Below are 26244 nucleotides of genomic sequence, written 5' to 3'. Positions count from 1 at the left end.
TCTTACCCCTAGAGTAGCATGGCTTGAAATAGGAAAATATTCTTTTACAAATGGAGAGTGCAAACCACAGAACTCTGGTTAATCTCTCCTAAAATCAGGGGGTGGCAAGCCTGGAGCAGAAGACATGTCTTGATTTATAGCCTTTTGCCTCAGCCTTAACTGATCCTTGTCTTTCTAATCCAAGCTTAGAATCTGTTATAAAATTATTTCCTATGGACATCTATGTCAGTGTACAGAAAATTAAAGGTCAGGTCTCCACGGTGAGTGGCTTGGACTTGGATGAAGTACAAGATGTGCATGTGAGATGCATGAGAGCTGGGCAAAGAGGAACCTAATGAGAATCAGTGCACAGTCCTTCATCTGGGAAGGAAGAATAAACTGTACCAGTAGAGGTTAGGAGGTGATCTGCTAGAGAGCTGCCCCATGGAGAAGGACCTGGGAGTCCTAGTGGATAACAAGTTCTCCATGGGTCAACAATGTGCCCTGGTGGCCAAGAAGGCCAATGGGATCCTGGGGTGCATTCAGAGGAGTGTGTCCAGCAGTTCCAGGGAGGTTCTTCCTCCCCTTCTACTCTGCCCTGGTGAGGACACACCTGGAATATTGCATCTAGTTCTGGGTTCCACAGTTCAGGAGGGACAGTGATCTACTTGATAAAGTCCAATAGAGGGCTAAAAGGATGATGAAGGGAAAGGAGCACTACCTTATGAGGAAAGGCTGAGAGATCTGGGGCTGTTTAGTCTGGAGAGAAGACTGAGAGGGGATCTAGTAAATGTCTATAAATATCTGAGGGCTGGGTGTCAAGACAGAGGGGACAGGCTCTGCCCAGTAGCACCCTGTGATAGGACAAGTGGTAATGGACATAAACTACAGCACAGGAGGTTCGCTCTCAACATGAGGAGGAACTTCTTCACTGTGAGGGTCACAGAGCAGTGGAACAGGCTGCCCAGAGAGGTTGTGGAGTCTCTTTCTCTGGAGGGTTTCAAGCCCCATCTGGATGCATTCCTGCATGACCTGTGCTAGATTCTATGGTCCTGCTCTGGCAGGGGAGTTAGACTCCATGATCATTGGAGGTCCCTTCCAACCCCTAACATCCTGTGACCTGGACAGCTGCAGCTGTGTGCCATTTCTGAAAGGAGGCTAGAGACCCAGGTCTGCCTGGTATATTTGGGTTGCTCTCCATGAGCACCCATTACATACATAGATTACCAGCACCAGATTTTTTTTTACTGTATATAGACACAACTATACAAACTAGATTTTCCAAATGCAACAAGGCAGGTTGGGCCACTCAGCAAAGCTGTGGTGAGACCTGTTAGGCATGATGGAAGTGTTCTTTGCCATGAGGGTAGTGGAACACAGGAGCAGGTTGCCCAGGGAAGTGGTTGAGGCCCCATCCCTGGAGATACTCAAGGTGAGGCTCAACAGGGCTCTGGGCAACCTGATCTAGTTGAGGATGTCCCTGCTGACTGCAGAGGGGGTTGGACTGGATGACCTTTGGAGGTCCTTCCAGCCCAGACCATTCTATGATTCTGTGATTCTATGATTCTTTGAAGCTCAGAGGAAGGCTGGTGGTTACAAACAGAATACAAAGCAAAAATGTAACTGGTATATAACTGTCACTGGACTGTTATTCAGAGTGAGGCTTGACAGATCTCTGGGCAGCCTGATCTAATTGAAGATGCCTCTGCTAACTACAGAACTGGTGGGACTGGATAACCTTTGGAGGTCTCTTCTGACCCAGACCATTCTATGATTCTAAGTGGAAAGAGCCCTTTGTTGGGGGAGGTGAGATGCAGCAAGGGCCTTTTGCTGTCATTCCCAGCTACCAGCATAAAGGGACGAGCATGTTTAGTTTGGTGTGCACCTGGCCTACACAGCAAAGCAAAGAGCATGTCATGGCTGAGATCTGGAGATGATCAGAGTTCACAGCGGATCCAGAATTTTGCCCCAAATCCCAGCCCAGCTGCTAAGACACAGCTCTGTCAGAACAGAAGCTGAGTCAAAACCGCGTGTTTTAAAATCTGTCCAAATGGCTAGAAATATTCCCTGTCCAGTCGGTTGCGCTTGAGCACGCAGTCGGGGGGGGGAAGTTTGGCCCTGCCCGCTTGCCGTCTGCCGCGGGGGTTGGTGGGTAAGGCAAGATGGCGGCCGTAGCTCGCGGGTGTAGCGCTCGTCGCGGCCTCTTGTTGCCAAGGGCAGGTGAGTGTCACCGCCGACGAGAGGTTGATGCCGGGTCTCCGCCTCTCCTTGCAGTGGGGACTCAGGCAGCTCTTGTGCTCTCTGCCCGATTCTGTACGGTGTCGTGCCCACTCCCTGCCCGCGGGCCTCCCTTCTCTCACAGAGGTTTCCCCGGAGTAGAGCTTGGGGGAGGGAGCTCTCAGACCAGCGTCTGAAAAGCAGCTGACTGAAATAACTTGCGCCAGAAGTGATCGGTTTTCCGCCTTCCACTTTTTTTAGGCAGCTGCAGTTCGTAGCTTAGGGGGGTGCATGGGATTGGCTCAGGCTACCGGTGTAGCTGTACAGGATATTGTCTCTCTGGAACTGTCAGAATCTCAGCAAATAAATACTGCCCTAAAACTCTGCATTCCTTTTACGATTTTCTAGATGATCGTGATGCTTTGTCCATGGTCTATAAGCGTGCTAAAGTACTGAAACTATATTTAAAGCTTGTGTTTGGGTCTTTGCTACCAAAATAGAACCATTTTTTAGTTAAATTGTTCCAGCACATGCTCCTCTGTTGGGCAAAGTGGGAGATGGCAAAGAGGCTTTGTTAGTTGATAATGAAGAGGAAGGAATGTACCATACTTTGGATCAATGTGTATTTTCAAGAAAAAGGTGGTTCTGGTTTACTGTGACTATTTGAGTTTTAATTCAAACAGAAGCTTAAAATATGGCTTGTAAAAGTTAACTTCCCTAATGACAAATAGACTCTGGTTAGCAAAGATTAGATTCTACTGTTTTGGGAAAGAACACCCCCCCCCCCCCTCCCCCCCATGAAAGTTTGGGTTTCACAGGAGCACAGAGCTTTAAGCAGTGCTGCTTAGTCTGGAGGGGCTGACAAGGGTTATGAAAGCTGTATGGTTCTTCTAAGTTATATTATCCTGAGTTACTCTTATGTTTCATTTTGATAGGGCTTCATACTTTGTGCAGGGTCCTTTACTGATTGTGAATCAGTATGAGAACATGTAACCTGCTTTCTTTAAGTCTCATGGATACCCTTAAATTGTAACCTTTTTAATAGTATATTAGTAGTTGAACACATAGCTGCTGATAATTTGTGACAGGTCTTGTACAGGTAAAGAACAAGAAAAGATGTACACCACTAAAGACCCTGCAACCACTAAAGGCAGCAACAGGTTGCCTTCCACAAAGGTGGGAGAATACGAAACAGTTATTAGATGTTACTTGTTAGCATGACAGTGATAGCATCATGGAAAGACTTTCACCAACAGTTTTGCAGAAATAGCAGCAAAAAAGCCACAAAGTAGTTAAAAGACATGAGTATTTTCTTTTCGTCTAGTTAATTTTCTTATGTGGGTTCACATGGACTGAGATGTTGTTACCTCCAAAGGTCATCTAGTCCACCTCTCTTGCAGTCAGCAGGGACATCCTCCACTAGTTCAGATCAGATCACAGAGCCTTGTTGAGCCTGAACTTGAATATCTCCAGGTTTGGGGCATCCTGTTCTAGTGTTCCACCACCCTCATGGTGCAGAACTTTTTTCTGACATCCAATCTAAGCTTACTCTTCACAGGATCACAGGATGTCAGAGGTTGGAAGGGACCCAAAGAGATCATTGAGTCCAACCCAACTCTTCTCTAATTTCAAACTATTGCCCCTTGTCCTGTCACTACAGGCCTTTGGAAACAGTCTCCCTGCAGCCTTCTTAGAAGCCCCCTTCAGGTACTGGAAGGCTGCTATTAGGTCTCCGTGGAGCCTTCTCTGCTCCAGGAGGAACAACCCCAGTTTCCTCAGCCTGTTCTTGTAGCAGAGGTGTTCCAGCTCTTCTGATCATCTTCGTGGCCCTCCTCTGGTCCTGCTCTGTCATGTTCATGTTGGGCTGTCTCTTTCACCACCTCTGCATACTGTGTAGCTTCAGGTTTTGAAGAATTGATTTTTTTGATTGGTTGTTTTGGTTTTGGTTTGGTTTTGGTTTTGGTTCGTCTCTGTGTTATGCTTTACAAAACTGGGAGGGGTGGCTGACCCAACAGAAGGCTGTGGTGCCATCCAGAGTAACCTGGACAGGCTGGAGAGTTGGACAGAGGAGAAACCTTGTGAAATTCAATAAGGGCAAGTCTAGAGTACTGCACCTAGGGAAGAATAACCCCCTGTATCCTTACAGGTTAGGGGCTGACCTGCTGGAAAGCACTCTGGAGGAAGATTTGGGAGTCCTGGTGGGCAAAAAGATGACCATGAGCCAGTAGGTCTAGGAAGGTTCTGGGCTCCCTATTGTAAGGGAATTACTTGAGTGGGTACAGCAAAAGGCTACAAAAATGATTAGGAGAGAAGGAATGTCTCTCTTATGGAGAAAGACTTGGGACTTAGTGTGGAGAAGAGAAGACTGAGGAGGGATCTCATCAGTACTTCAAGGGTGGGTGTCAGGAGGATGGGGCCAGTCTTTTTCAGTGGTGCCCAGTTACAGGACAAGAGGTAATGGGCACAATCTTGAACATAAGAAGCTCTATCTAAACACGAGGAAAAGCTTTTTTACACTGAGGATGGTAGAGCGCTGGAACAGGCTGCCCAGAGTGTTGTTGGAACCTCCATCTCTGGAGTCATTCAAAACCTACCTGGATGCTGTCCTGTGCAGCCTGCTCTAGGTGAGTGTGCTCTGCAAGGGGGTTGGACTAGATGATCTCCAGAGGTCCTTTCCAACTCCTATCATTCTGTCATTCTGTGATTCAGGAAATGCTTATAACTGTGACGTGCTGAAAGTCAGAACATTGGTTACTAGATTTCTGGTTTGTAGATGTATGTGATATATTTTATATATGTTTCCTCAAGCTAGTTTTCTAGTGACAGCTTCTAGTGACTACAATAGTCTGCTCCAGCCTGAGTCATAGCTTCATAGAGTGGTTTAGGTTGGAAGGGACCTTAAAAGATTATCTAGTTCCAAACCCCCTGCACTACACTACTTACACTAGATCAGATTACTCAAGCCCTCATCCAGCCTGGGATTGAACACCTCCAGGGAGGAGACATTCACAACTTTCCTGGACAACCTGTTCCAGTATCTCTCCACCCTCACTGTAAAGAATTTTTTTTTCCTAATATCTAGTCAAAATCTACCCTTCTCAAGCTTCAATCCATTCTCTCTCATCCTATAACTACAAGCCTTTGGAAAAAGTCCTTTCCTGGTGTTCTTGGAGACCCCCTTCAGGGACTGGAAGGCTGCTGTGAGGTCTCCCTGACACCTTCTTTTCTCCAGGCTGATCAGCCCCAACTCTTGGAGCCTTGTGTCTGTAATGTGTTTTTGCACTCCATATTTAATTTGTTCTGTCTTTTTATGAGCATGGACATGTAGTAGTGACACTAAAAACTTACCAAGTTTCAAAAATCCCTCTACAACCATTTTGTGTCTTGGTTTGGCTAGCTTAGTTGGGGAAGACATATGTTTCTTCATTCCAAACTCCCTGTTGGAGCTACCTTGTCAATTTGTGTTGATATCCTAGAGATGTTCTATTTCCATGGCTTTCAACTTTTCATAGCTCCTTGAGAAAAGGAACAGCTTTGAGGTATTATTGGGTGCATCATGGATCTGACTCTTTGCATCTCTTCATTGCCCTTTGCTCCAGAGCTATGACATAGGAGGATTGCTGCCTTTTCCAACATTTGGGTCTGCTGTGTTTAGGCTGAGGTGTTTAGGTGAGGGAAAAAGTCTAGTTAGCTGCAAGTGGAGTGGTTCTGAGGTCTTTGTCCTATAGTTCTCATCCAGGTTTGGGGGCAGCATGTGGATGTACTTGGGTGGGACCTGTACTATTTATTTGCTTAGCCTCTGTGCTTCACCTTATACATCAAGTACTAATGCTAGCCTGCCTTACTGTTCAGGAACTGATAACCTTGCTCTGCCCCTTTTTTTGTGTCTTAGCTTGGTCTTTGACTTTTATCAACAGCTCTCCCAGGCCTGCTGTCCTCTGACCTATTCAGGTGTCTCTCAAATAGCCTGTCAGGAGTCTTGACCTGGGAAATTCCACTGAAGGAGACTCAAGAAAATGGATCTGTAGTGAGAAGAATAATGTGAACTGTGGCTTGGCGCTGCTTTTAGCTGATTCCACGTGCTCCCTCCCATTTTGTGTTGCAGGCCCTGGCATTTCTGTGTTGGCTGCAGCACCTTCTGTGTTACAGCAGCACCGCCAAGTTCATCATGCAGTGATCCCTCATGGAAGAAGTGGACGATCCTCTGTCAGTGGCATCGTGGCCACTGTCTTTGGAGCCACAGGATTCCTAGGACGCTACGTTGTCAACCGTTTAGGTAACGTTCCCCACTGGTACTACCAAAAAAAATGGTATGATGTGTTTAACAAAACTGGTTGCAGGATAATCTAGAAATCTCTCTGGCATTGTGGATCTTAAAAGATGTTTTGTGCAATGCTTTCGTAGTGTTTGGTCTGCTAAAGATCCAAGATGTGACAATGAGTAAAATATTTTTAATCTAGGAAATTCAGAAGCTCTTGAAGAATAAAGTCATTAAAATAAGTAATTCTCCTTCAAGTACTGTTTTCCAGTCTGCTGAATGCAGATCTGAGGTCCAAGCATATATTTAATTTTTCTTCTTCTGGGCTTACTGGGACATTTTCCTAAAATGTTTGCAGGACTTTGCAAACATTTAAAATCTTAAAATCTTTAAAATTGCCCTTTTGAGTTTAAGTCTTTAGAAAATAACTCTTCCTTTTTTTTTCCCCTTCTCCTTTCCGTGCAGCTAAGAATAGAATCATAGAATGGTTTGGGCTGGGAGGGACCTCCAAAGGTCATCTAGTCCATCTCCCTTGCAGTCAGCAGGGACATCCTCCACTAGATCAGGTTGTTCAGAGCCTTGGCAAGCCTGACCTTGAATATCTCCAGGGAAGGGGTCTCGAATGCCTCCCAATATATTTCCACCACCCAATGTATTTTAATATAAACATCCTTAGATGTGACACATTGGTAGTAAACATCCTTAGATATGACACATTGGAAGTAAATATCCTTAGATGTGACACATTGGCAGTAAATATCCTTAGATATGCCACATTGGCAGTAAATATCCTTAGATGTGACACATTGGCAGTAAATATCCTTAGATGTGACACATTGGCAGTAAATATCCTTAGATATGACACATTGGCAGTAAATATCCTTCGATGTGACACATTGCTAGTAAATATCCTTAGATGTGATACATGGGAAGTAAATATCCTTAGATGTGACACATGGGAAGTAAATATCCTTAGATGGATAGGTAGCTATTGGTAGGTATTGTATGATATTCATAGACCACACTGGCTTTTTTTCTGTTGATCTTTGTTAACAAGCTTCTTGCATGCCTCTATATTTTGTCTTCCAAGCCCAAGCACTCAAGTATGTCCCTGTGTGAAAATTCCAGTCATGGAGATTGACAAACGTAGCGGAATTCTACTTTTAGCTTTGCAGATAACCATTCAATATATCTTTGTGGTGGATTTGGTGTGCTTTAATGTTTTGTGTCTTCAGAAGTTCATCTACTTAGTATTATGTAGTAGGTTGAACTAAATGAAACTTTTTTCTTTGTTTTGAATGCCTAGGTCGCATTGGATCCCAAGTCATCATCCCCTATCGCTGTGATCAGTATGACCTTATGTATCTGCGGCCCATGGGTGACCTGGGGCAACTTCTCTTCTTAGTAAGGCTTTGGCTTTAGATCAAATACAATACCATTGCTATACAAGGAAGTCTGTTAATCATTCTCAAAGTCACAACTGCAGCTATTGTTTAGCCTCTAAATGGCAATGGTGTGAAAGAGCTGTCTTTGATTGTGCCTATTTACACGTTATCTCTTTTTTTTTTTTTTTCCTGTTTGATGCTCTGGTTGCAGGAGTGGGACTGTAAGGACAAAGACTCTATCCGAAGAGCTGTGGAGCACAGCAATGTGGTCATTAATCTTGTTGGAAAGGAATGGGAAACAAAGTAATATTTTTTTTTTTCCTCTCTGTATAGTTAGATTTGGATCAGGCTTTGGATGTAGTTATGATCTGCTCTAAAGAAGTGCATTCTTTCAATAATTTCCTAGCTTTTGTTCTGTCAGGGTTCGATGTGCTGCTTTGCTACAGCTTACAAATGTTTCATGGGTGCCGCCTTGTAGCTGGCAGAGGCTCATCAGGTTCTATTTACATGATTTCAGAAGTGGGCTTTTGTCCTGTGCCTTCAGCATAGTGATGAATTGTAGCCTAATAGAATAAACTATGATCAAGCTTTTCCTGGTCTCTGGTAAATGTTAATAAACAGCAATAGCTAATGGAGAGTCCCTGAGGTTATGATTAATAGCAGCATTCCTTGATAGAATTTTGGCACAGACACTGTTAGCTACATATACATTTTCTTCTCATCATTTTTAAAAAGAGTTCTTTTTAAAAATCTATTAAAAATTCCCATATTGATTTTAGGATAAAATACCTCTAATAACCTCCTTTATTTTTCCTCTGCTTTCTATTCCCCCCTCCCCCCTTCCTATTTTCCCCACACTTTCTATTTTTTCTCCCCTTTCTCTTTCTTCCCCCCCTTTCTATTTCTTCCCCCCTTTTCTCTTTCTTCCCCCCCTTTCTTTCTTCCCCCCTTTCTCTTTCTTCCCCCCTTTCTCTTTCTTCCCCCTTTCTCTTTCTTCCCCCCCTTTCTCTTTCTTCCCCTCCCTTTCTCTTTCTTCCCCCCCTTTCTCTTTCTTCCCCCCCATTTCTCCTTCTTCCCCCCTTTCTCTTTCTTCTCCCCTTTTCTCATTCTTCCCCCCCTTTTCTTTGTAATATGAGGGAGAGAGAAGACAAGAAAGGTTGTGCAATTGGCCCAAGGAAATGTAATCTCTCTTTATCATTCACAGGCATATTTCATGTGTACTTCCTCCTTTAAAATATCTGGTCTCATGTGAAAAGTCTGATTTATATGAGGGAGAGGTTTTTCTGTTATTGAAAAGATGTGTGACAACAGCAACAAAAAGTTTAGTATCAGTTTAATCTCACCCAAAGCTTTGTGGCTCTGGGTGGTTTGAACAGATTCAAAAGCAGAGGAATCTTAGCACATGCTAAAGATTTTTGGACATTCCAAAACTTAACCACTGCATTGCATGATGTTGTCATCACGTATTTTATACCTGTTGATAACCAGAGGTGGTGTTGGAACCCTGAGATTAAGTTCTGTGGTCTGTTAAACACGAGGTCAGGCTAACCGTTGTGATCATCCCAAGGTCTATGAAAAATTTAAGGAGGGAAGGGGGAAAAAAAACCCAAAGATCAGATCAGTCAAAAAAAGGAAAGCCTGCCATTAAAAACTTTCTTCCTTGCTTAGTAGTGGTGTACAGCCTCAACTGTGTGTACTATGTTGTTTGAGGACTCCATAGTTACAGGAGGGATGTTGTTCCTTCTTCTATGTTTCCAAAATCTATTTTTGTGAGTAGAACAGGAGGGATGGTTCCCAGGATCAGATTAGTTATTGACGGGTCAAAAATAACTTTTTTTATTTTTGAGGCTTTCTTTAGACTCCAGTGGGATCTGAAGAGCTGTGGGAGTAGATAAGAACAGCGAGAGAGGCATTTGAACAAGATGTTTGTTACCCAAAGCAAGTGGAGAAGATGGAGTGGGGTGCTTACAAGGACAATATAAAGACATGAGCAGCCAATTTACTTTTCGTGCAGTCTTGGGATAGTTGGAACGAATTTTGCACTTGTTGCCAGCCTATAGTGTCAGTTCTGCTTGGAGGCAGAGCTTCTGTATTGTTCTTGATCAGGTGCCAAACTAGATTACAGTTAAACCCCCCTAATTTAGGCCCCTTGAATGCCATATGATTGGACTTGTTCTTTCTGCATGCTTCTCTTGAAGTCTCTTGCAGCTGCTATGAAATGGCTCAAACTGTGCTGTCAATGTAAAATCCTCCATTTGCATAAGCAAATGTGTGTTCTTTGGGCTTTGTCCACTTCCCCCATGCCTGGCATCTGCCCTAGACTGCTCAGAATTTTGGAGCTTTGGGGGTTTTGTTTTGTTTTGTTTCTTGTAGTGCAATTGAGCACATCAAAAGAAGCTGAATTTTTAACAGGTGTTGTAAGAAAGGCTTCCTGCAGATTTCAGGATGCAGCACTTCTCTTAAAAAAATCATTTCCACTTGGGAAGAGTTTTCTGTTAGTCACAAATAAGTGGGTGAGAGGGTTTGCCCATACTGATTTAACAGGTGAAAAAGAGACAATATTAAAACTGTAATTGAAGCTTGCTGTTGCATTTCACTTACCTCTAGTTTTTATGATATGAATAATCCCTCATAAAAGAAAACTCAATTTCTAACAAAGAGCATTAAGAGAAGTATTTGAAATACATCCAAATGATATGTAATGATTGCTAAACAGTTGGTAGGCAGGCACTGAAAGTTGGTTGCTCTGAAAGTAAAATTTGGGGGCTTTTTTGCCTTTTTTTTTTTTTTTTTTTTTTTTTAGAAACTTCAGTTTTGAAGATGAATTTGTAAATATTCCTAGAAGCCTTGCACAGATAAGTAGAGAAGCTGGAGTGGAAACATTCATTCATATCTCTCACTTGAATGCTAGCCTGAAGAGTCCTTCCAAATACCTTAGGAATAAAGTAAGTCTGGAGTAATTTTGAATATATTTTCTGAGAGGTTGCTTTATACAAATTAGGGGCTTGGGGCTTTTTTTGCCCTCCAACTGAGTCTAATTGAAGGAAATCAGTTTATGAATTTACTATGATGTTAGGACACTGAGGGTGGGTGGCTGCTACCCTATCAGGCTGTGCTGCCATCCAGAAGATCTGGACAGGCTGGAGAGCTGGGTGAAGGCAAACTTCATGAAGTTCAGTAAGGACAAGTGCAGAGTCCTGCATCTGGGGAGGAATAATAGCAGGCACCAGTGCAGAGCAGGGGTTGTCCTGCTGGAAAGCACCTCTGTGGAGAAAGACCTATGGAGTCCTGGTGGACAGCAAATTCTCCATGGGACAGCAATGTGGCCTTGAGGCCAAGAGAGTCAATGGGATCCTGGAGTGCGTTAAGAAAAGCGTGTCCAGCAGGGCTAGGGAGGTTCTCCTTCCTCTCTACTCTGCCCTGGTGAGACCACACCTGGAATACTGTGTCCGGTTCTGGGCTCCCCAGTTCAAGTGGGACAGGGATCTGCTGCAGAGAATCCAATGGAGAGCCACAAGGCTGATAAAGAGATTGGAACATGTCTTACGGAGAAAGACTGAGAGCCCTGGGGCTGTTTAGTCTGGAGAGGTAGGTGTCAAGACTGCTGCCAGGCTCTTTTTGGTGGTGCCCAGGGATAGGACAAGGAACAGTGGGTACAAGCTAGAACACAGGAGGTCCACCTCAACGTGAGGAGACACTTCTTTATAGTCAGGGTGATAGAGCACCACAGGAACAGGCTGCCCAGAGATGTTATGGCATCTTCTTCTCTGGAGACTTTCAAAGCCTGCCTAGCAGTGCTCCTGTGAGACCTGCCCTAGGTGATCCTGCTTTGGCAGTGGAGGTTGGACTGGACGATCTCTGGAGGTCCCTTCCAACCCCTAACATTCTGTGATTCTATTTTCTGCAGCTGAGAAATTTTCGAGTTACTGTGCTTATTGGAGCTAGAAATCCTCCTTGGAATTTCATGTGTTTTGGAGGGAAATAATTCTTATATTCCTGAAAAAAAAAATCTTTGAATATCTTTGCATCTAAAATTATTGTCATTAAGGAAGAGGAACCAGTGTAATGGCTTGACATCTGGTTGATAGATTCAGAAAATGGTTTAGCTTGGAAAGGATTTTGAAGATCATCCAGTTCCAACCCCCCTGCCATGGGCAGGGGCACCTTCCATGAGACCAGGTTGCTCAAGGCCTCATCCAACTTGGTCTTGCATCTAAGGCTGGAATGACCTAGCAAATTACATAGTTGATGCCAAAGCAAATGCTGCAAAGACAGGTGAGTATCACAATCAGAGGCCCTTGGAGTGGAATTGTTACCTGCTTTTGTACAGAAAAAAAAAAGTCTGCTTTGGTATCCTATTACTTTTTTTTCATATTAGGAGGTATAATTTTTTATTAGTGATAACTCTTTTTAATGGAACCATTTTACTCTTTTTAAATCTAGCCAGGTTCAGCTGTTTTTGCTTGGTTGGAGCTCACTGTACTCTGCCTTCTCTTTAGTTTTTCTTTTGAAACTGGGGTTAAGGTTTGGTAACTCTCAGTGTGTAACCACAACTCTATAGGATAATTAGGGAGTGCTCTATTGACCACTTGTGGAAGGTAGCTGCCACTGAAAGTTCTAACTGTACTTAGCAAGTTCTTAGAGTGTTCTGATAATGCAGTAGGGGTTATGTAAACCTGTTTTCTTCCAAGCTCTAATCTGAAATAAGCAAGAAAGGTCTTTAGGTTAGGCTTCTTATATTTTTTAGACCTTAACCACTTGAAGTTTGTGTCACTTTGACTAGTGAGACTGCACTGCATCAGTGCTTGGGGGGATATAAGTTTAGGAGTGAGTAGAGTAGGGTTAATGGTTGGACCTGATGATCCCAAGGGTCTTTTCCAACCTGAATAATACTATGATTCTGTATAGAGCAAAATTAGAAATGGGCAGATTCTTATTGGATGTTAGGAAGAAATTCTTCACCACCAGGGTGGTGAGACACTGGAACAGGTTGCCCGAGGAGGTAGGTGGTGGCAGCCTCATCCCTGCAGGTTTTTAAGGCCAGGCTGGATGTGGCTCTGAGCAACCTGCTCTAGTGTGAGGTGTCCCTGCCCATGGCAAGGGGGGATTGGAACTGGATGATCCTTGAGGTCCCTTCCCACCCTAACAATTCTATGATTCTATCTCAAAATGAAGAAATTGTCTGCATTTTTCTGGGACTTTTGGGATGTGCTGAGATCTTTATCTGGGCATAGCATCTCAAAGATGAAATATCTCTGATACAAATAATCTTTGTGCTGCTGAGGGTGTTGTTTCTTTCACTGCTGAGGTCAGGATGCACTAAATTCTGAAAAGGCTTCTTCTGCTCTGTTCAGGCTGAATCTAACTAATGCATTCATTTTAATTGCATAATAGGCTGTTGGAGAGAAAATAGTGAGGGAAGAATTCCCAGGTGCTATAATTTTGAAGCCCTCTGAGATGTTTGGGAGAGAGGACCGATTTCTCAATCATTATGCAAGTATGTATGCCCTTGAAATAACAGAGCCAGGTATGGTTTGTGTTCTTGTGCAGAGGGAAAATGGAATTTGCAGAGAGGTGTGTTTTTTATCAGAAATGTACCATATTTTGTTTAATTGAAGGTGTGTAATGGGAAACATAAATTTTCATCTCATGACTGCTTTCTGTATCTACTTAGTCTTTGCTGATGACAGCTGAAGGCTGTGCTGCTGTTCAAGCCAGACCTAGGCAGGCTGAAGAGTTGGGCAAGGAGGAACAATGAAATCCAGCAGGGACAAGTGTAGAGTCTTGTATCTAGGAAAGAGCAACCCCCAGAGGTTGGGGACTGACCTGTTGGAGAGCAGCTCTGGGGGAAAGGACTTGGAAATCTTGGTGGACAGAAAGATGACCATGAGCCAGCAGTGTGCTCTTGTGGCCAAGAAGGTCAATTCCATTCTGGGGTGGATTAGAAGGGCTGTGGTTACAGACTCAACCAACCAACCAGGTTGGAAGAGACCTCAGAGATCGAGTCTGACCTAGTGGTCAAGAGAGGTTCTGTTTGCCCTCTGCTCTGCCCTGGTGAGGCCACATCTGGAATATTGTGCCCAGTTCTGGGCTCCTCAGTTCAAGAAGGACCTCAGGGAACTGCTTGAATGAATCCAGTGCAGAGCCACAAAGATTCTGAAGGCAGTGGAACATCTCCCTGCTGAGGACATGCTGAGGGAGCTGGGGCTCTTTAGCTTGGAGCAGAGCAGCCTGAGGGGTGATCACATTCCTGTTGATAAACATGTGCAGGGCAGTGTTGTGTGGAGAGATCCAGGCTCTGCTCAGTGATGCCCAATGACAGGACAAGGGGCAATGGGGGCAAGCTGGAGCAGAGGTAGTTCCACAAGAACATAAGGAAAAGCTTTTTCCCTATGATGGTGCCAGAGCCCTGGCACAGGCTGCCCAGAGAGGTTGTGGAGTGTCCTTCTCTGGAGACATTCCAAACCCACCTGGCTGCATGCCTGTGTGACCTACTCGAGGTGATCCTGCTGTGGCAGAAGGGTTGGTCTGGATGCTCTTTTGAGGTCCCTTCCAACCCCTAACATTCTCTGATCCTGTGGTTTTACTCAAGTGATGTCTGTGTCTTTCTGCCAGACATGAGCTGGTTTGTTGGAGTGCCTCTTATTTCTCTGGGCAAAAAGACAGTGAAGCAACCAGTCTATGTAAGTGTTTAATAAGGCAATCCCCAGTCCTTTCTCTGTCTGCCTGTTGTGTTTTGTAAGTGTTTAATAAGACAATCCCCAATCCTTTCTCTGTCTGCCTGTTGTGTTTTGTAAGTGTTTAATAAGACAATCCCCAATCCTTTCTCTGTCTGCCTGTTGTGTTTTGTAAGTGTTTAATAAGACAATCCCCAATCCTTTCTCTGTCTGCCTGTTGTGTTTTGTAAGTGTTTAATAAGACAATCCCCAATCCTTTCTCTGTCTGCCTGTTGTGTTTTGTAAGTGTTTAATAAGACAATCCCCAATCCTTTCTCTGTCTGCCTGTTGTGTTTTGTAAGTGTTTAATAAGACAATCCCCAATCCTTTCTCTGTCTGCCTGTTGTGTTTTGTAAGTGTTTAATAAGACAATCCCCAATCCTTTCTCTGTCTGCCTGTTGTGTTTTGTAAGTGTTTAATAAGACAATCCCCAATCCTTTCTCTGTCTGCCTGTTGTGTTTTGTAAGTGTTTAATAAGGCAATCCCCAATCCTTTCTCTGTCTGCCTGTTGTGTTTTGTAAGTGTTTAATAAGACAATCCCCAATCCTTTCTCTGTCTGCCTGTTGTGTTTTGTAAGTGTTTAATAAGACAATCCCCAATCCTTTCTCTGTCTGCTGTTGTGTTTTGTAAGTGTTTAATAAGACAATCCCCAATCCTTTCTCTGTCTGCCTGTTGTGTTTTGTAAGTGTTTAATAAGACAATCCCCAATCCTTTCTCTGTCTGCCTGTTGTGTTTTGTAAGTGTTTAATAAGGCAATCCCCAATCCTTTCTCTGTCTGCCTGTTGTGTTTTGTAAGTGTTTAATAAGACAATCCCCAATCCTTTCTCTGTCTGCCTGTTGTGTTTTGTAAGTGTTTAATAAGACAATCCCCAGTCCTTTCTCTGGCTGCCTGTTGTGTTTTGTAAGTGTTTAATAAGACAATCCCCAATCCTTTCTCTGTCTGCCTGTTGTGTTTTGTAAGTGTTTAATAAGGCAATCCCCAGTCCTTTCTCTGTCTGCCTGTTGTGTTTTGTAAGTGTTTAATAAGACAATCCCAATCCTTTCTCTGTCTGCCTGTTGTGTTTTGTAAGTGTTTAATAAGACAATCCCCAGTCCTTTCTCTGTCTGCCTGTTGTGTTTTGTAAGTGTTTAATAAGACAATCCCCAATCCTTTCTCTGTCTGCCTGTTGTGTTTTGTAAGTGTTTAATAAGACAATCCCCAATCCTTTCTCTGTCTGCCTGTTGTGTTTTGTAAGTGTTTAATAAGGCAATCCCCAATCCTTTCTCTGTCTGTTGTGTTTTGTTTTGTTCTTTTTCAATTTTCCCCTTGCTTCTGAAAGAGGAATGCATGCATGCATTCCTTTTTTTTTTTTTTTCTTCTTTTTCTCTTGGTAATTGTCTGAATTTGTTTCTCACAGGTGGTTGATGTAGCAAAGGCAATAATTAATGCAATTAAGGACCCTGATGCTAAAGGAAAAACATACGCCTTGGCTGGGTAGGTTATTTTTCTGATTCTAATTAACTTAAGTACTTCTTTTTAGTGTCATTTTTTGGCATGCTGCACAGTACATTTAATTTCTCCATCCATGCACACAGTTTGAGCTGCAATAAATTCCACCTCCTTTTTGGGAGGAAAAATGACTCAAGCTGTTATTGTGAGTACACTGAAAATCCTAGTTTGGGCCCCACTGCATTTAGTGTTATATGCGTGTGTGTGCACAAAGAAGTAGGCAGTCTTGGAGAACATGCTAGACAACATAGATTGGGAGAAAATTCTCCTAAAACTAAGTGGAAATCACTTGGAAATAGAATGGATTAGAATGGATAAAAACATTGGAACTGATAAAGAAATCAGTAGCTAATTACAGAGTCACAGACTTCTCAGGGTTGGAAGGGACCTCAAGGATCATCTAGTTCCAACCCCCCTGCTGTGGGCAGGGACACTTTCCACTAGATCAGGTTGCCCAGAGCCCCATCCAGCCTGGCCTTAAAAGCTTCCAATCAAGATACAGATGATGCTGAACAGCTTTTGTGCATATCCCCTCTTAGACACCAAAAACATGGTTTAATAATCTGGATTTTCCAGAAGGCTTATCTGAAATTACAGCATTTTTTTCCATGTTCATTTTGTGATGCTGTTGCAGTCACAGCTCTTTATTCCTGCAGTGCTGGTTCATCTTTTACTCATGCAATGCCACTTTCTGCAGTGCTGTAACTGAGCTGTTGAGGATGACGTTCTCCTGGCAGCTAGGCTAGGTGTGCTGTCTGCTGGTGTTCTGCCAGCAAGCAGGTCTTTCAACTTCTTTTGTTCAAAACCTAGCAAATTAAGAGAAAAAAGCTAATAATGATCTGAAAGGACTATGATTGGCAACAAAAATGTGAAGTTGCTTTCAAACCACTGGGGTGATAGAATCACAGAACTGTTTTGGTTGGAAAAGACCTTCAAGATCATCGAGTCCAACCATTATCTAACTCTACCAAGTCTGGTACTAAACCCTTACCCTCAGCCCCACATCTCTGCATCTTTTAAACCTCAGCCTTTTCCTTACCCTTGACCACTGTGTTTCCCCCTGCATTCAACAAAGGACAGAGATTCTTCTTAGTCCTCCTTTTGTTGCTAGGATATTTGTAGAAGCATTTCCTGTTCTCTTTAATAGCTGAAGCCAAATTAATATCTAGTTGGGCTTTGGCCCTTTGAGTGTTGGAAAACCAAAGGAACTCTGGGGTGTAACCCCATATCCCTTGATGAAAGCTGTATGAAACACTTTATTATTTTTTAAAGGAGTTACCAGTTTAAATTTTTAATAATTTTGAAAAAAAGAATATTCTCTTTCTGTGGTTTTGGGGTTTGTTTTGTTTCGTTTTTTTCCTTTTCCTACTCTGTAGTAGAATAGGATTCTAACTATGATAGCTAGTGGTGTCATTGCTGTTTCTGAATGACTGAAGATTTGGTTGTGGTTGGTTTGGGTTTTTTTGTAATCTATTCCACTCATTCCTGCATACCATAGGTTTTGTTTCATCCACTTGGTAATAATTATTCTGCCATGAATACTAATGCTCTCTAGAGCTTGCTGTCTGCTAGAGTCATAGAATGGTTTGGGTTAGAAGGGACCTCCAAAGGCCCTCTAGTCCAACCCCCCTGCAGTGAGCAGGGACATCTTCCACTAGATCAGGTTGCTCAGAGCTTTCTTGAGCCAAATCTTAAGTATCTCCTGGGATAGTGACTCAGCCACCTTCTTGGGCAGCCTGTTCTGATGTTTGACTACACTTTTAGTGAAAATCTTTTCCCAAATGTCTAGCCTAAACCTACCCTGGTGCAGCTTGAGGTTCTTCCCTCTTGTCCTGTCACTAATTACCTGTGAGAATGTGGTGGGTTGAAATTATCCCCCAGCTCATTTGGGGGACTACCCTCCAAAATAAAATTGCCAGACCAGTTCAGTTTGGGATGGAAGCAAGTGAAGGTATATTTACAAGCACACTGAGATCTAGAAATAGGAAATGCAAGGAATATGTACAAGATACTGACATATATTTATGATTTATAAACAACACAAGGACCCCCCTGGACAAAACCAAGGGGTTACCAATAGCTTCCCCCTCTCTGCCTCCTTCCCCCCTGTACAAGGGAAAAGAGAAAAGCAGAGAGTAGCTTATTTGTTATTCAGTGTAGTAGTTTTAGGCTATGCCTTTAAAACTTTTCACAGATCTTGAACAGAAAGTGGTAAAAATGTAAATAAATTACTGGTGGATGTAAAAAGGAAAATAATGATTATTCTAAATAATTCCATTGGAGAGATATCTGCCATAAGATTTGGTTCCCAAAACAATGTCTCTCTCCTCTTCTTTGCTCTGGGAGATACTAACTGACTTTGCTGACCTTGGCTGCATTGTTTTGGCTAAGTCTAATATCTCTGCTTCTGTCTCTTGTCCCTTGTGTACAGAGGGGTAAGGGGGACGCAGGGAGGGAGAGGCTGTGGCAGCTCCTCTGGTCTTTGATCGGGGGGTCCTAGTGCTGTTTGTTAATTGTAAATACCTGTAAATATTGTAAATCCTCTGTATTTTGTACATATTCATTGCATTCCATTGTAGATTGTAGTTTTGCCTGCAAATACAGCTTCCATTTGCTTCCAACTGGGCTGGTCTGACAAAGTTAATGTTGGGGGGGAGGATTTTCAACTCACCACGTTTAGCCACAAGAAGAACACAGCCAAGGTCAGCAACAGCCAAGCAAAAGCCACCAGCTAGTATCAGCTCAAGAGAAGAGGTGAGAAAGAGAGAATAGTTTATACAATTAACTTCATGTTAGTTACCAGGCCTATGGGATTATTTAAACCTTATCAATCCTTTCCCTTTACATCCAGTGGTAATTTATTTACATTCTACCACTTTCCACTCAAGATCTGTGGAAAATTTCCTAGGCATCAGCCTAAAACCACCGCAGAGAAGACGGCACAGAATCTGTAGAGCCAAAATTTGTTCTGCTCTCGTAAGAACAATGACACAGCTGGCAAACTTAGATGCAAAAAAAAAAGAAAACAAAACAAACCAAAAAAGTCCTTGGTAGGCTTGGAGGTGGAGGGCTTTAAAATTTGCCTCTTGCTGCAATCATTAGAGGTAAATTAGGTAAACTTAGATGTTTGTGGCTTTGTGTTTCAGACCTCACCGATACCTCCTGTACGACATGGTAGAATACATCTACGCCGTTGCCTTTCGAACCTTTCTTCCCTATCCACTTCCACGGCCTCTCTACCAGTAAGTGGGACCCTTCCTTCACTAAGAAACTTGGGATCCACCAGTTGGCACAGAAGGATAACTAACTGTTGCATTGGTTGTTTAATATTGCCTCTTGGTGCTTAACATGGTAGGATTTGTAGAAACTGGTTTTCCCTAGGTGCTCATTATCTGGCCTTGAGGCCTCTGCTCAGGGACAGGCACCTCCTCAGTCCTCCACCTATGTGGAAGGTGTAGTTGGAATTAACTCAATGTAACCTATTTATTGCAGAGTCACTGAGTAGTTTTGAGTCAAGAAGTAGCAAAAGGTCCTAAGTAGAAACAATAACAGCAAACTAAAACTTTTGATAGTGCCATAGGGAAAATCTCTCTGTACGTTGCTGATTGTAGGCCCTGGCAGACTTTTATGCAGCACCTTAAGATGTTGGTGTTGTCACCTGTTCCTTCCAGTCTGGTAAGCATTGCTGCCCTGGGAGCAGAGTTGGGATAAGTGTGGGTATGAGTATTGATTGACTTTTTGGTTTTAGTTCAGTCCTTTTTATTGATTTGAGCGTTGGAGGTAAATTTGTTCTGAGATCTTGACCTGGGATTTTAAGCAGTGCAGTGGTCAGCAAGCATTTTTCTTTTTAGTCTGCAATATGAAGGCAGTAGCATCTTTAGAAGGTGGTAGTGAATTAGAAGATAAAAAAAGAAGGATGTAGAATCAGTTGAACATAATGGATGGGCTGCAAGGGTTCTGTTTTCATGTACTGAGCTGCTACTCGCAGCTGTATCTTTTGGCCTTGGGGCTCTGAGGATAGAAGCTGATTTGCTGACTTGCAGGTCCTGAGTAACAGTGCATGAAAAAGTGCAGTATAAATCTGAGCCTATTCCTTCAAGCATCATCACATCCTTTTGAAGGGCTACCTCAAACAGTAAATGCTGTTTCATAGGTTGCCCTCAGCATGGTTGAGATGTGTTAATGTTTGGGTTGCTGGTCCTGGTCAGTTTTATGGTCAGTATGGTGCAAACTCAAATCAGCTAAAAAAGTCACCAGTGCTCTAAGCCTTCTGCCAATCTGCTGATGGGACTCAACACTGGATTCCTGGAACTGGTGATGAGCAATACTAGAAAAACATCTTGAACTGTTGTGTCTGTTTCTGATTTTGCTGTAGAGGCATCAGGTGAACTTGGTTCAGCTGACACAAAGCAGCTTGTTTAGAAAGTAACTGTGGGGGTACTTGTTAGGTTTAAATCACTTTTGCTGCAGTGCACATTATGCTAAAATTTGTGGGCTAATATGAGTGGTATTTCAGATTTTTGAGGAAAGAGTGCATCTAAAAAGTGGATGAGCCTAGTTCTGTTCATGTGCAGTAACCTAGTAACAACCCAGTCTACCAGGGGTGCACTTGAGTAAGAGATTCCTCCTTCTTGTCTTGTCCTGCTCAGTGTCTTGATGCTGAGACACTGAGCAGGAACTTCAGTTAACTTTTTCTTTTCTCTCTGTCAGACCTTCATTCTTTCAAGGGAAACTTCATATCTGGAAATTGCAAATATACTAATCCTCAGCCTTTTTATAGATGCAGATTGCTCAAGATGCCATCATCTTGTTTGTCTGGCTGTTAAGTCATTTAGTTGTCAGCAAGTATGTTTTTTCTCAGGGAGGCATTGAATCAAACTTGATGGCTAATTGGATTGTTGCCTGCACTACTAGGGAGCAGAGATTGGAGGCAAGACTGAACTCTGGTGTGTGGGGAGTTGGATGTGGAGGTTGATTTTTTTTGTTTTCCTCATCCACTAACACTCATTTTTACTTCTAGATACCTGCTCCTCCACTAACACTCATTTTTACTTCTAGATACCTGCTCCTCCACTAACACTCATTTTTATTTCTAGATACCTGCTCCTTCACTAACACTCATTTTTATTTCTAGATACCTGCTCCTCCACTAACACTCATTTTTACTTCTAGATACCTGCTCCTCCACTAACACTCATTTTTACTTCTAGATACCTGCTCCTCCACTAACACTCATTTTTACTTCTAGATACCTGCTCCTCCACTAACACTCATTTTTACTTCTAGATACCTGCTCCTCCACTAACACTCATTTTTATTTCTAGATACCTGCTCCTCCACTAACACTCATTTTTACTTCTAGATACCTGCTCCTCCACTAACACTCATTTTTACTTCTAGATACCTGCTCCTCCACTAACACTCATTTTTACTTCTAGATACCTGCTCCTTAACTAACACTCATTTTTATTTCTAGATACCTGCTCCTCCACTAACACTCATTTTTACTTCTAGATACCTGCTCCTCCACTAACACTCATTTTTATTTCTAGATACCTGCTCCTCCACTAACACTCATTTTTACTTCTAGATACCTGCTCCTTCACTAACACTCATTTTTATTTCTAGATACCTGCTCCTCCACTAACACTCATTTTTACTTCTAGATACCTGCTCCTCCACTAACACTCATTTTTACTTCTAGATACCTGCTCTTCCACTAACACTCATTTTTACTTCTAGATACCTGCTCCTTCACTAACACTCATTTTTACTTCTAGATACCTGCTCCTTCACTAACACTCATTTTTACTTCTAGATACCTGCTCCTCCACTAACACTCATTTTTACTTCTAGATACCTGCTCCTCCACTAACACTCATTTTTACTTCTAGATACCTGCTCCTCCACTAACACTCATTTTTACTTCTAGATACCTGCTCCTCCACTAACACTCATTTTTACTTCTAGATACCTGCTCCTCCACTAACACTCATTTTTACTTCTAGATACCTGCTCCTTCACTAACACTCATTTTTACTTCTAGATACCTGCTCCTCCACTAACACTCATTTTTACTTCTAGATACCTGCTCCTTCACTAACACTCATTTTTACTTCTAGATACCTGCTCCTCCACTAACACTCATTTTTACTTCTAGATACCTGCTCCTCCACTAACATTCCTTTTTACTTCTAGATACCTGCTCCTCCACTAACACTCATTTTTACTTCTAGATACCTGCTCCTCCACTAACATTCCTTTTTACTTCTAGATACCTGCTCCTTCACTAACACTCATTTTTACTTCTAGATACCTGCTCCTTCACTAACACTCATTTTTACTTCTAGATACCTGCTCCTCCACTAACACTCATTTTTACTTCTAGATACCTGCTTCTCCACTAACACTCATTTTTATTTCTAGATACCTGCTCCTCCACTAACACTCATTTTTACTTCTAGATACCTGCTCCTCCACTAACATTCCTTTTTACTTCTAGATACCTGCTCCTTCACTAACACTCATTTTTACTTCTAGATACCTGCTTCTCCACTAACACTCATTTTTATTTCTACATACTTCCTCCTCCAACAACACTCATTTTTATTTCTAGATACCTGCTTCTCCATTCTCTTCCAAAGTAAAATAATAGGAGATGAAATAATTTAGTAGCAAACAGTTAAAAGTTACCAGACACACAACTGAAAACTTGCTGGCTGGCACATTCACTGCTTTAATGAATTCATAATGTGCAAGAACAGCTACAGAACAAGCTGTTGCTCACTGTCTGTTAGGTGTGAAATATTTTTTGCCAGTTCTCCTTTTCTTCTGTGCCTCTGAATAATGACTGTACTTCTGCAATAATCTTTCTGGTTACAGTCTAGTTGCAAGATTCTTTGAGATGAATCCATTTGAGCCGTGGTTAACACGAGACAAAGTGGACCGGGTAAGTGCAGGGCAACCCACAAATCCTTCTTGGGAAATAGTTCATTGTGTATTTCTAACTTGCACTTAAGGAGTACTGAGATGTGTGTGCATCACAGGATGGTTTGGGTTGGAAGGGACCTCCAAAAGTCATCTGCTCCAGCCCCCACTGCAGTCAACAGGGGCATCCTCCACTCGGTCAGGTTGCTCAGAGCTTTCTCAAGCTGGATCTTGAATATCTCCAGGGATGGAGCCTCAGCTACCCACCTGGGCAACATGTTCTAGTGTTCCACCACCCTCATGGTGAAGAACTTGTTCCTCACATCCAATCTAAGTCACCTCTTCTCCAATTTCAAACCATTTCCCCTTGTCCTGTCAGTGCCAGCCTTTGGAAACAGTCCGTCTGCAGCCTTCAGGTACTGGAAGGCTGTTATTAGGTCTCCCTGGAGCCTTCTCCTGGCTGAACAACCCAAGCTCCCTCGGCCTCTCCTCACAGCAGAGGTGTTCCAGCCCCCTGATCATTTTCATGGCATTCCTGTGGACCTTCTCCATCAGGTCAAGGTCCTTCCTGTGTTGAGGGCTCCAGTATTCCAGGTGAGGTCTCACCAGAGCAGAGTGTCAGAATCCTGTCTCTCCATTTCTGGCCATGCTGCTTTTGATAGAGCCCAGGCTGCCATTGATCTTCTGGACTGCAAGTGCACACTGCTGGCTCCTGTCCAGCTTCTCCTCTACCAGCACCACTAAGTCCTTTTCTGCAGGGCTGCTCTCAGTTTCATCATCCCCCAGCCTGTGTTGATACCTAGGATTGTTGATCTAGGTACAGGACCTTACACTTTGCCTTATTTACCCTCATGAGATTCTCCTCAGCCCACCTCTCCAGCCTGTCCAGGTCCCTCTGGATGGCATCCCATTGTTCAGACTTTATCAACCACACCACTTAGCTGTGAGGTAGTTTTACAAAGGCATAGTAAGAGAGAGGGACCAAGAGAACTGTTTTATAGAAGGCATCACTATGTGGTAGTCTTTGCACCATCATTGTTGGAGGAATAATAGTTAATATGTTTCTCTAAATGTATTTAAGGAAGTGGTTGAAACAACTGGTGAGAGGGTTGCATGGCAATAAAGAATGTAATGGGGATGGGGGAAGGGCCCAGCCTTAAATGATCAAGGCTGCATGCTTCTGTGTCCTGGCCACCCTCCCCCAAAACCCACACTGTTGAAAACAGCAAAGCCAAAGTAGAGATTGGATGTGCAATGTGTAGCTAAGTGATGGCCTGGGGGCAAGCTCCCCACTGGTAGGTAACTAGCAAGTTCAAGTGCCTTTAAGGTGCATTAAAATCACTTCTACCATCTCACCAGTGGGTTGGAGCTTGAAAACCTTCAGGGATGGTGACTCCACTACTGCCCAGAGCAGACCATTCCAATGTTTGAGAATCCTTTCAGTGAAGAAATACTTCTTAACATCCAGCCTGGCAGAGCTTGAAATAATTTCCTCTCATCTTGTCATTTGCCATCAAGGAGAAGAGGCTGCCCCCTCCTCACTCCAACCTCACTTCAGGTAGTTGTAGAGAGCAATGAGGTCTCCCTTCAGCCTCCTCTTCTCCAGACTGCACAACCCCAACTCCCTCAGATGCTTCTCACAGACCAGGTGCTCCAGGCCCTTCTCCAGCCTCATTGCCCTTCTCTGGACACACTCCAGCCTCTCAATGTCCTTCCTGTAGTGAGGGGCCCAGAACTGAACACAACACTCGAGGTGTGGCCTCAGCAGTGCTGAGCACAGGGGGATGATCACCTCCCTGTCCCTGCTGGCCACAGTGTTTCTGACCCAAGCCAGGATGCCATTGGCTTTCTTGGCCACCTGGGCACACTGCTGACTCATGTTCAGTCAACTACCAACCAGTACCCCCAGGTGCTTCTCTGAGTTGCAGCTTTGCAACCAGACATCCCCAAACCTGTAGCTTACCAGGGAGTTGTTGTGACCCAGGTAAATAATTCAGCATACATTTTCTTGGCAAAGCAGAATGTATATAATTGCAGTTCAAATGTGCCATTACAAATTTGGCTGAGTTTTGTGGTTGCAGTGCAGTAATTTTACTGATACTGTGTATCTGATGGAGAGAAAATGAAGCCCCTTTCTGCATGTCTCTCTGCTATTCAGTCCTGAAGGACTTTTTGCCAGATGCAGAACATCTGTATTTCCTGTCAGGGTATACAGTGCTGTCATCCTTCTGTAGGACCACACTGATTCTTCTCCTCCTCCCAAGGAAAAATACTGAATCAAAATCAGCAAAGGAACTGGGACTGGTGCACAGTTGGCTGACTCCACATTTTGTATTTGGTCTTCAGATCTACAAGATCATAGAATCATAGAATGGTCTGGGTTGGAAGGGACCTCTGAAGGTCATCTAGCCAACCCCCTCTGCAGTCAGCAGGGACATCCTCAATTAGATCAGGCTGCTTAGAGCCTTGTGGAGCCTGACCTTGAATATCTCCAGGGATGGAGCCTCAGATACATCCCTGGGCAACTTGTTCCAGTGTTCCACTACCCTCATGGTAAAGAACCTGTTCCTAATATCCAGTCTAAATCTGCAGTTCTCTAGTTTGAAGCCATTGCCCCTTGGCCTGCAGACATTTGTAAACAGTCTCTCTCCATCCTTCCTGTAGCCCCCTTCAGGTACTGGCAGGCTGCTATTAGGACTCCCCAGAGCCTCCTCCTCTCCAGGCTGAACAACCCCAGCTCCTTCAGCCTGTCTTTGTAGCAGAGGTGCTCCAACCCCCTGATCATTTTTGTGGCATGAGTGTATTTTATTGTGGGGGTCTTTTTAGGGGGGGAACACCCTTGACAATTGTCAGTAGAATGTTCCAGGAGATTTGTTTTGGGCCATATTAAAATGTTTCTAGAAGTATGGATTTCTGCTAGTTTATTTCCGTGAAAGAAAACCTTGGGATAAGGATCATTTTTTTTCCTCTCCTCTTGCTTTTTCTTTTTCTTTTTTTTTTTTTTTTTTTTTGGTTAAAAAGTTTCACACAACAGACATGACCCTTCGTGACCTTCCTGGTTTAGAAGATCTTGGTGTTCAACCAACACCTCTGGAACAAAAAGCGATTGAAGTCCTGCGCCGTCACCGCAGATTCCGCTGGTTGGACGCTGAGCTGGAGGAAGCAAAACCAGCTAAGACCTATCCCATGTAACAGCTGCTGAGGTGGTCAATTCAACTGCTTTTGGATGACTCAATTTATTGGGAGAACTATGTACATACTGAGTAAAATACA

General features: G+C 43.3%; 1 protein-coding gene across 1 annotated transcript; it reads left to right on the top strand.

Moving 5' to 3' along the window:
- The first annotated feature begins 2141 nt into the window (after positions 1-2141).
- On the top strand, positions 2142-26244 carry NDUFA9 (NADH:ubiquinone oxidoreductase subunit A9). The gene is made up of 11 exons (XM_054399545.1): positions 2142-2199; positions 6302-6472; positions 7761-7858; positions 8051-8142; positions 10643-10784; positions 13234-13336; positions 14455-14522; positions 15953-16029; positions 19191-19286; positions 22927-22993; positions 25993-26244. Exons 1-11 carry the CDS (start codon positions 2142-2144, stop codon positions 26161-26163), a joined length of 1143 nt encoding a protein of 380 aa, XP_054255520.1. The 3' UTR covers positions 26164-26244.

Source organism: Indicator indicator, chromosome 3, assembly GCF_027791375.1.
Source record: "Indicator indicator isolate 239-I01 chromosome 3, UM_Iind_1.1, whole genome shotgun sequence".
NCBI lineage: Eukaryota > Metazoa > Chordata > Aves > Piciformes > Indicatoridae > Indicator > Indicator indicator.
Note: the sequence above shows the minus strand (reverse complement) of the source record. Positions and strands in the feature narration are given on the sequence as shown.

What these genes read in the sequence shown, in the direction of transcription:
- NDUFA9 (XM_054399545.1), top strand. Translation starts at nt 2,142, where the DNA reads ATGGCGGCCGTAGCTCGCGGGTGTAGCGCTCGTCGCGGCCTCTTGTTG. An exon ending in TGGGGCAACTTCTCTTCTTA is followed by an intron (nt 7,859 to 8,050) that starts GTAAGGCTTTGG and finishes CTCTGGTTGCAG; the next exon opens with GAGTGGGACTGTAAGGACAA. An exon ending in AAAACATACGCCTTGGCTGG is followed by an intron (nt 16,030 to 19,190) that starts GTAGGTTATTTT and finishes TTTGTGTTTCAG; the next exon opens with ACCTCACCGATACCTCCTGT.